At 37.1% G+C, this 10,624-nt stretch overlaps 1 protein-coding gene across 9 annotated transcripts in view; it reads right to left on the bottom strand.

Annotated features, from left to right (window-relative positions):
- The window catches only part of MGA (MGA, MAX dimerization protein), a 100,324-nt gene that overhangs the window by 13,772 nt on the left and 75,928 nt on the right, over window positions 1-10,624 (bottom strand). For all 9 annotated transcript variants that reach the window (XM_014459459.2, XM_023757493.1, XM_023757495.1 and 6 more), the window contains 4 exons: window positions 8,085-8,375; window positions 6,397-7,913; window positions 3,182-3,312; window positions 480-531 (listed from right to left, as the gene is read on the bottom strand). In XM_014459459.2, the coding sequence (XP_014314945.1) occupies window positions 480-531; window positions 3,182-3,312; window positions 6,397-7,913; window positions 8,085-8,375 (1,991 nt within the window). The remainder of the gene's footprint in view (window positions 1-479; window positions 532-3,181; window positions 3,313-6,396; window positions 7,914-8,084; window positions 8,376-10,624) is intronic.

Here is a 10,624-nt window from a genome sequence, read left to right as displayed (position 1 = left end):
TGCCAGAGGTGTCAGGCCTGGGCAGAGGACCACCCATCTCCCTCTGATCTCCAGCTTGGGCCCCCCCACCAAGGGCCTGACGCCTCTGGCCCAGGCAGGGGACCCCCAGACCCCTCCGATTGCCGGCTCCGCCTCCCACCCAGGCCTGACGCCTCAGCCAGAGGCGTCAACCTCCATCACTCTCCAATCGCCGGATCGGCCCCTTGCCCAGGCCTGATGCCTCCACCAGAGGCGTCAGGCCTGGGCAGGGGACCCCCATCTCCCCCCAGATCACCGGCTTCTGGGGCCGGCCTGTGGCCCAGGATGGCGGCTGCGATGTCCCGCCCTGCCTGCAGTATGCAAATTAGCCGCCATCTTTGTTGGCAGTTAATTTGCAAATCACGCTGATTAGCCAATGGGAGGCGTAGCGAAGGTACGGTCAATTACCATGTTTGTCTATTATTAGATAGGATAATTATCATTAAATATATTATAACTACCTTTCGACTTCTTTCAGCAGCTTTTTCATCTGCAGACAAATGGGTACGGCACCTAGATAAAGATAGTATTTTTCAATGTCTTACTAAAATTCAGTAATCTAAGATCTATTTGCACAACTATATTAAACCAAACCATCTCAAATTGTCTAAATTGTAACTAGCTTCTTTCCTCCAAGGTCTGATATGTGGCAATATAACTTATTTCTTTCTCTAATAAACGGTGTTCAAATAGTCCCTAACACTAATTACTTTTTTCAATCACAACATAGTTCAAACATACAAACCAGTCTAAACAAACATATAATGGAAATCCAGGTATCTACCACCCAGCTTGAGAAATAAAACCTCTAAAAACTAAGAGCAGCTGTACTCAATACCATGTCCTTGTTCCTTCTCATAGGTAAACACTCCCAAACTGAGCTTACCATGCATATATTTAGTTTTATTAGGTATGTAGGATATATCTCTAAACAGAAAATATTACATAGCACGTTAAACATTATATATTAAGTATAGGGTATCTTTATTTAACTGATCTGTTCCACTCACCTTACATCTGAGACATGTTGATACAATTACAGTTCTAGTTCAATCATTTTAAGTGTAAATTTTCCAAAATATATTTTTTCAGAATGTTAGTAGTTGCTTAGGTTGTTTACAAATTTTGACAATGCTGCAGTGGATAGTCCCATACATGACCCCTTGTACATGCTTTTTTAGGGCATATATCTAGGAATAGAATAGGTGAATACAAGGCGTGTACATCTTCAACTTTAGTAATGTCACACTTCTCGCCAAAGGTTTTAACAATTTACACTCCCCACCTGTAGTATGTTCCCATTGCTCCACAATTAGTACTATCAGAAATTTCAATTTTGCCAATCTTATGGGTGTGAATTGATGAAGTCATTGTGGTTTAAATTTGCATTTCCCTAATTATTTGTGAGGTTCAACAAATTTTCGTTGTTTACTGGCTATCCAGGTTTCCTCGTGTGAATTGCCTGAGATAACCATTACTTCCTTTTCTAACTGAATTATTTTTTTCTTACTGACTTGTAAGTTTATATCCTTGATAGTAATTCTTTGTCAAACACTGTAAATATTTCTTTTACAGTTTAAGTTTGCCTTCTCACTGTTTTCTTGGTGTTCTAATAGACAAAAACTTTTAAATTCTTAATAATCTGCTGTTTTACAACAGTTTGTGCTCTGTGTGTTTTGGTTATTCTTGGTCCTTTATTTATTAATTGATACGAGAGAGAGAAAGATTTGTTGTTCCACTTATTGATGCACTCATTGGTTGATTCCTGTGTGTGCCCTGACAGGTCTTGGCCCTTTATTTCAGTTCATTAACTTGGTATACCTCCATTTAGTGAATTTTTCTTCAATGTCTTTCAATAACATCTTATAAAACTTTTGTTAATAGTCCCAGGTTTCTTTCTGTTACTACTGGTAGTTTTTAGAAAACATTTTTTATTTGTTGCTATTATTTAGGAACTCAATTTTTACTATGCTGAACTTAAATATCCAGCCAATACTGCTAAACGTAATTAAGTCTAATTAAGTTTTTAAGAGATTTAAACTCTTTCAAGCTTAACCAGTAGGCAACTGAAGTAGCCTCCAATTAGCGCTCTGGAATAAAGAAAACTAGTAGTAGGACTACTTTCCCCTCCCTTAGACTTTCTCAACATTACTTTATCTTTGTGACAGCATGGATGGACCTGGAGATCATTATGCTAAGTAAAATAAACCAGCCAGAGAAAGACAAGCACTGTATAATTTCACTCATATATGAAATCTGGTGAACAAAATGAACTAACAAGCAAAATATAGACAGACACATAGAGAGCAGGCTGACAGCTGTTGGGGGAAGGGGTGGGGAAGGGAGACTGGGAAGTATGGAGGGATTAAGCAATAAGGGGGGAAAAAGAGAAAAAAAACTCTTGGGCACGTACAACAGTGTGGTGACTGCCGGGGGAAGAGGGTAGAGGGCAGTGAAGGAGGGTATAGGGGGAATAAATGGTGATGGAAGGAGACTTGACTTGGGGGTGATGTACAATACAGTGTACAGACGATGTGTTGTGGAATTGTGCACCTGAAACCTATATAATTTTGTTAACCAGTGACACCCCAATAAATTTTTTTAAAAATTACTTTCTCAACTCATTACTACTTTATATGGTGGTTAATGTCTTAATCTTTTAAAGATAATGGAACTGCCTGGCCGGCATGGCTCAGTGGATGAGCGTCAACCTATGAATCATGAGGTCATGGTTCAATTCCTGGTCAGGGCACATGCCCTGGTTGCCGGCTTGATCTCTAGTGGAGAGGTGTGTAGGAGACAGCCAATTGATATTTCTTTCTCATCAATTTTTCTGTCTCTCTATTCCCCTCCCTTCCTCTCTCTAAAATCAACTCAAAAAAAAAAAAGACTTTGTCCAAGCTTAAGTACCTACAAACTAGCAAAACTAGTATATGAATACCAGTGTGTATAGGTTCCAAACGCATATTATTCATATTTACATTGTCTCCCAGCAATAACCAAGGCAAGTTAATTACCTCTGAATTCCAGCTCCCCTCTCCTCATTTACTAATCAGAAAAAAAGCTAGAGCAATAAAAAAACCAAGTTAGTTACTCCAGAGCTCCTAAATAAAAGTTTTGTTTATGGTCAAAAAATAATAACCCAAAAAGAAATAAAACTTACGTCTGTTTAAAAGTCTGTGTGTGGGTAGCTGTGGTCTTCATATGGTCAACATTAATATCCTCAGAGAACTCTTCCACAGTCTCAATGTCCACCTGTTCCTCCTCATCCTCAATGAATTCTACACAGTTTTCCTGAAACACAACATTCCAACAGTAAATAAAGTACTGGGAAGCAAGCACACCTAAACTATTCAATTGAATGCTCCCCTTGTAAAAACCAACTAGTGCCAAGCACTGATCTTATACCAGGAGTACTGATAATCCTAAATTTGTTAATCATAAGAGGGAATTAACTCATAAAAATTTGGATAAAGCTAAAAACTAAGAATTACATAAATCACATGTAGTATTAAACATTCACAAAAGCATACTCAAGGCAGTTATGGCAATAAAAATATAGCCCAAAAGTCTGTATTGATGCCTAATAGATAAAATTCAGTAATAAATATATTAAAACTGCATAATCCTTAAGATTATATAGCAGTAAAATAAAATTTGGCAAAGGGGAAAATAGAAAAAAGAAAAATTCAGGATATATTTTAAGGGTGCTTCATGATAGACTCATGGATACAGACTGATGGTTGCCAAAATTCGGGGAGGGTGAGACTGGGTGGAAAAGGTGAAGGAATTAAGAAGTACAAATTGATAGCTACAAAATAGTCACAGGGATATAAAGTACAGTATAGGGAATATAGTCAATAATATTCTAGTGCCTATGTATGGTGCCAGGTGGGTACTGGAAATACTGGGGGGACACTTTGTAAAGTATATGATTGTCTAACCTCTATACTATACAACTAAAACTAATACAAAATAATACCGAATGTAAACTGTAATTGAAAAAAATGTTTAAAGAGTGAGTCATAGCTAATCACACACCGACACCCACAAAAACATACTCAAGGCAGGTATAGAAACAAAAATATAGCCCAGTCTTTAAAATCTCTCAACCCCACAGAAGGAAAGCTTCTGAAGAATTTCAGATAGCAAAAGCAGCTCAGGCTTGCTCTACTTGCTAATTATTCTAAAAAACGAGCCAATCAGAAGGCATTTATTGAGCACCTGTCACAGAAACTCACTGTGCATTTTATATAACCAAATATACGGATTATGAGATATGCAGATATCTTTAAGTCCACCTTTAAAAGTAGTGTTTACTATGCCAGAAACTAAAGAGGGAAAATGTTATCTATAATCACACTGTTCCAAAGAGGCACAACTCAAAAATAAAGCATCCCAATCACCTTAATAATTCTATATTTAAGCTTGTTGTAAAAATTACTTACCCCCAAATTATAGGCTTCATAAGGCTGATAGACCCTAAATGCAAGCCATCATTTATGTCCCCCAATTTAAGCACAATTTAAACAATGTATCTTAAATTTAAACAATGTAAACAACGTGTATTAAAATTAACTGCAAAAAATTTAACTCTAAGAAGCTAAATCATCAGATTCCCAAAAGAATCTAAAGATTCTGGATAATATGTTGATAGATGCTTTATAATATTTAAACTGAAGAATGTCTGTCTACTGCATGGCTTAAACTTCAGACTTTGTAAATAACATCCAATAAACTTCACAATGGAAGTTTTAAATTAAGGAAGCTACTCACAACTTTCCTTACACTATTTCAATATAATGTTAATCACAAGCATAAAGATATCATAATTGTATACATGTACATAAATACAATGTAGAATTTAGATTTTAGAGATTTTTTTAATATAATGTTCTTCATTTTAAAAAGGTCAGTGTACCTTGTATGTCATATTCCCTATTATGAAATTCAAGCAATGCAACCCTGTATAAAAGACACTCTAAACATTCTATTAAATCAATTTTATGATAGCAATAGTTTTCACTGGTTTTAAAGTTGGACTGTTTTTGGTCTGATGCTAACCCAGGCTGACTTACAATGGGAGACTCTGCAAAAAGTGCAAGACTATCTATGCAATCTAACTCCCAAACTCAGTGAATTCAGATTCTTCACAGCTACCTACAGATGTCTATCCTCAAAAAGGACTAGACTAGAGGAAGAATGTAAGGCATATGCTATAGAACCATCCAATTGTAGGGTTAGGTTGTCGTTTTATAAGACAACTGAGGTTATAGAAATAACCAACACAAAAATATTTAAGCATTTTAGAGTTTTAAAATACTATTTTTTTGTTTTATCTGCATAAGGTGGTTAGTTATTAACATAGAAGGACTAGGTAACAAAGGCTCAGTGAACAAGGAAGTGAAATTCTAAAATAACCCACTGCATTGCAATCAGTGCAAAGGCCCATATTATCTGCTCCTGAAGAGGGACTCATTCCTTTTAGATTTCAGGGCATCCCACAGGCATCTGTATAACCTCCTTATGATTTACAGATCCCATGTCAGGGGTCAGCAAACACAGCCCACCACCTGTTTCGGTAAGTAAAGGTTTACTGGAACACAGCTACTAAACTTATTCACTTACTAATGTTTGTGGCTGCTTTTATGCTACAACAGCAATTGAGTCTAGCCTGTAATTCAGCCCTTTACAGAAAAAGATTGCCCAACTCCTGCCCTATATCACACTGACTCAGTTACTTAGTTCAGTAAATACAACCCTAAATAGGGAACCTACAAAAATGGCTTCAGAAGAATAAATTATAAAGATCATATTACAAAGGAAGACCACCGAAGTTCAGAATATAAATTCTAAAAACTATTTAATTTTAGGAGATAAAGAAAAACTTAAGGCACAATCATATTAAAATATTGGTATTTTCCATTGTTCTCCAAAAAGAACATGTCTCTTAAGTACAGGTAGATAAGTTCTCCCCCAGTTCTAAGGTCACCCATTACTCTGTTTTTTATGCATCTACCAGATAAGCTACAATCACTTTATATAGAAAATGTCAAAAAAATAATTGGGATCAAATGGTAGTAGTAGTTTCAGGATTTCCTTTTTTAAACCTAACTTGACAGAGCATCACAAGCATCTATCTTCAAAAGGCTTAAGCCAGCCTTTCCATAATATCAGACAAATCTCAAAGAACAATATAAGCTCAATAAATGTTACCTGACTGACACAGCCTAAAACTACAAAGTCATTTAATCATGATCTAAATCTAGGCATCCAATTGAATGTATCAAGGTCTTAGTGATCTTCTGAAAAGCTACTGTCTCTAATAAATCATTTAAATCCTTGAGGTTTCAGTCACAACAAAAATGGGCTCACCACCTTTTCTACATCATCAACCTCCTCACTCTGGTAGTCAGAAACAACATCCACAATCTCATCAACAGAATCATCGGTTTTCTCATTCTCATCTTCCTCATCGTCTTCTTCCAAATCCCAAACACTGAAGTCGGCACTGCTTCTCCCACCCTTCTTCTCTTGCTTTGGTTGTGACTGTTCTCTTGAGAGCAGTACATGATCTTGAAAATGTCCTTCACCTTGGCTCCCTTTTGTAGCTCTTCTAGGAACAATGGCAAAGGTTGCAGGACTAGAAATCCTACTCCAAGAATCACATTCAGTTTTTAAAACTCTGGTATTCTCAGTAGTTTCACTTTTTCCAAGTAAACCAGAGATGCACTGTTCTTGTTGAAACACATCTGAATTTTCCTGACAAGTCTTTGTTTCTTCAATTAACTGCTCATCTGCCTCTTTCTTGCATTCTTGTGAAGTTCCAATACATTTCTGGGTCAATGGGCCCTTCAGGTGTTTTCTCCATCTTTCCTTAAGACTGTCCATTAGAAAGTCTCCACATCCCTTCTCCTTGGCCTCTGACTGTGGATTAGATCGATGCTCCTCCACAACTATGCTCCCTGATAATTCAAGTTTACAGTCTTCCTTAGAGGTAAGTGGAAATTTGTTTGATTTCTCCTCTGAACTGTCTAATCCTTTCTGCTGTTCCACTTTCACATTACCCAGTTTTTTAAGCTGCACATTACTTATACTTTGGACTGTCATATTATTGGCTCTTTCAGAAATGGTCTTAACTTCTAGAAGAGTCAGTTTTTCTTTAGAACTATTATGATTCCTAATCCCACCTTCATTAGCATCTTTACAGTCTTCACTTGTGAGTGACCCAGTGCTATAGGAGTGCCCAGAAGGTTTAACAGTTGCAGGACCTTCTTTTATAAGAGATTCTTCATCTAAATGATCACCCTCATCTTCCAAGGAATCATTCAGAGTTTCTTCTGAGGCAGTAGCTCCTGAGTTTTGCTTTACAGCATTAGCCTCAGAGTCTACAGCTTCTCCATCTGACTGTAGGGCCTTTGCCTTCTTAGTTTCCTGCTCTCTTTTTAAAAAGCATGTTCCATCTTTCTGGTCTGCATTCTGGGATTCTCTCTTCATCTGAAGAGAAGCAACATGTTGAAGAATGGAGCTGGGAACAGGCTTTTGTCCTGGGAGCTGCAACAAGGCAAAACTACCAGACTGGAGAGGAACGAGGCTGGCTGTACCAACAGGCTGCCCTCCTGAGCTATAGGTTATTTTGGTTTCAGAGCCTGTTTTATTTGCAAGGCTTTGTGGCTCAGGAGGGGAAATCCTCAGGGTCAATGTACCAGACTGAGACACAAAACTAGGTGCAGAAGAAAGCAATGATGGTGCCTGAGTGATGACATTCACTGCTGGAGAAGCCCCAACAGCTTGAATTACAGGACTCATAACAGAAAAAGTAGAGGATGAAGCAGTAGTTGGTGGAGTCTCTGAAGGCTTAGAAGGAGTGGGTAACCGGATTCCCACCACAGACCCTGGTAAGAAAAAGAAAACATTAAATCACCACTGCCCATATCAAGACTTCCAAAGTATACTTTTCTTTTTGAACAGATGATTCTGAGAGACCAATCCTGGGGTATTAACATACCATATGGCCAAATAATTCAACCAAAGAAAAACTCATCAAAAGATCTCCAGTTTTATACCTGGGTTACGAAACATGACAGGCTGTAAGTTGGGTTGGGTATTAGAGCTTCGAAGCTGATGCAAAGGGAGGAGCTGAACAATCTGCCCATTAGGGTGCCTGAATAGGTTCATTCCACTTGGGCTCCTAATAGGCTGCAAGACCATCCGGTGTCCTGGAAGTTGTGTGTTTGAGACAGGTCTGACATTAGGAGAACCCTGCTGCACTGGAATCAACAACAATCGAGGTCCAGCACGTTTCACTGGGTTAGGAGAAACCTGTGGAGTAGCCACTGAAATTTGAGGGGCATTTTCTGAAAAACAGAAAATAGAAACATAGTATCAGAATTTCCCTTTAACACATGTAGGAAAAATATTGTAAGATCTGACCATGCTACAAATAACTTCTAATTTGAATTATAAAGTTATTGAAATCCTGTACCTCTATGATACACTATTTAGTAGTCCTATGGCTGAAAACAATTTATCTTAAAAGTATTAACCAGACATTACAGAGCCTTACATTTAGACTGGAAAATAAAAAAAGCATCAACTGTCAAGAGGTGCCCTTAAAAAGACAATGCTGCCTAATGAAAAACATGGACAGCCCTCTAAATCTGGATTATCACTAAAGCTAAAGAGGGGGGACTCTTTCCCCCTCCCCATGTGGGAGTCTGTGCTGTGAGATTCTTTCCCCCTCTCCATGTGGGAGTCTGTACTTGTTCTTCAATAAATTTCCACCTTTGAAAAAAAAAGAGAGATCATTCATGATAAATTCTCTTCTTCAACTTTAAAATTCAGGCTGTTAATACTTACTAGTCTTAAGACTTAGTTTCACAGGGCATGATCAAATAAGATAAAGTCAAGAACTAAAAGTCATGAAGTATAAAAAACTTCAAACTTCTTGGCTTTTAAAATTCACTGACAATTCAGCAGTGAAAAAATTTGTGGAGCTCTAACCGGTTTGGTTCAGTGGATAGAGCGTCGGCCTTCGGACTGAAGGGTCCCAGGTTTGATTCCTGTCAAGGGCATGTTCCTTGGTTTCGGGCACATCCCCAGTGGGGGGTGTGCGGGAGGCAGCTGATCGATGTTTCTCTCTCATCAATGTTTCTAACTCTCTATCCTTCTCTCTTCCTCTCTGTAAAAAATCAATACAATATATTTAAAAAATTTTGTGGAAATTGTTTTTCACAAAGAAAACAATGCATACCCCCCCCCCCCCCCAAAAAATAAAATGAAAGCAAGAGACATCGAAGAAACAGGGAAATAAAGCCTGGTTAGGAAGAGGCAAAAGATAGTTTTAAAACAAACAGAAAAGCAAAAGTTTAATGCAGAAGATGTGAATTGAGAGATTTAAAACCATTAATAGTACCTAAAGATGCACTTTAATGTTTGGAAGAGATATTTAGAAATACTAAAGACATAGGAAAAATAATACGAATAATGTACAGATAGATTTCTGATCAAGGGGATGAAAAGGTAGGAATAATAATAATAAGCATAAATGAAACTGGTCTAATATTACCATTCAAATTAGGGAAATTACCTAACATTATTAATAAATCTTTTCATTTGTCACTAAATAGAAAAATCATCAAACCAACAATATACAGATTTAACTTAACATATAATATCCCATCAGATAGGCATTCTGCCCATGAAACATCAAATTTCTAAAAGAAAGTCATATTCCTAACATTTACATGACAAATTACATATAGGAGATCCAGGACTTCTCTTGAAAACAAAATAAAACACAGAGAACAAACTATTTCTAAAAAAAAAAAAATAGTGTGCAATTTAAAAACATTTATGTATAGTATGTGAATTAAGAAACATATTAAAGCATTAATTTCCTGAACATTTCTATTTAAATTATGATCTGGAGAATGATTCAAAATTAAATTACTCTTACACATCAATATCTCTCTCTCTCTCTCTTTCTCCTTTTCTCTCCTCTCCCACTGTTTCTAAAAAAAAAATATCCTCACTCCTCAGGTGAGGATTTAAAATGATATAAATAAACAAACAAACTTAAAGCCTGGCTGGTATGGCTCAGTGGTTCGAGTGTCAGCCTGTGCGTTGAAGGGTCATGGGTTTGATTCCCGGTCAAGGGCATATACCTAGGTTTCAGGTTTGATGCCTGGCCCCAGACAGGGCACCTGCATGTGGGAGGCAACCAATCAATGTGTCTCTCTCACATTGATGTTTCTCTCTCTCTCTTCCCCCCGCCTTCCCTTTCTAAAAATCAGTGGAAGAAATATCCTTGGGTGAAAATTAACAAAAATAAACAAACAAGCAAGCAAACTTAAATAATGAGTTGATTTAAATAAAAATATTAAGTCAATATAGTACAAAGGGGAATAAGAGCAAGATACATGAATATATAATCTGAGCGACTAAAATCCAAGAAACAATGAACTACAAAAAGCTAAATGACTTTATAGTTTCATGACAGAATTAAAAATATAAAGAAAGATTGGATTAGGAAACATGATTAGTTAAAACATGACAAGATATAAACCTTGAGATTCCATAGGATATCAAAACAGCTTCATCAATA

Source organism: Myotis lucifugus, unplaced genomic scaffold, assembly GCF_000147115.1.
Source record: "Myotis lucifugus unplaced genomic scaffold, Myoluc2.0 scaffold_109, whole genome shotgun sequence".
Classification (NCBI taxonomy): domain Eukaryota; kingdom Metazoa; phylum Chordata; class Mammalia; order Chiroptera; family Vespertilionidae; genus Myotis; species Myotis lucifugus.
Note: the sequence above shows the minus strand (reverse complement) of the source record. Positions and strands in the feature narration are given on the sequence as shown.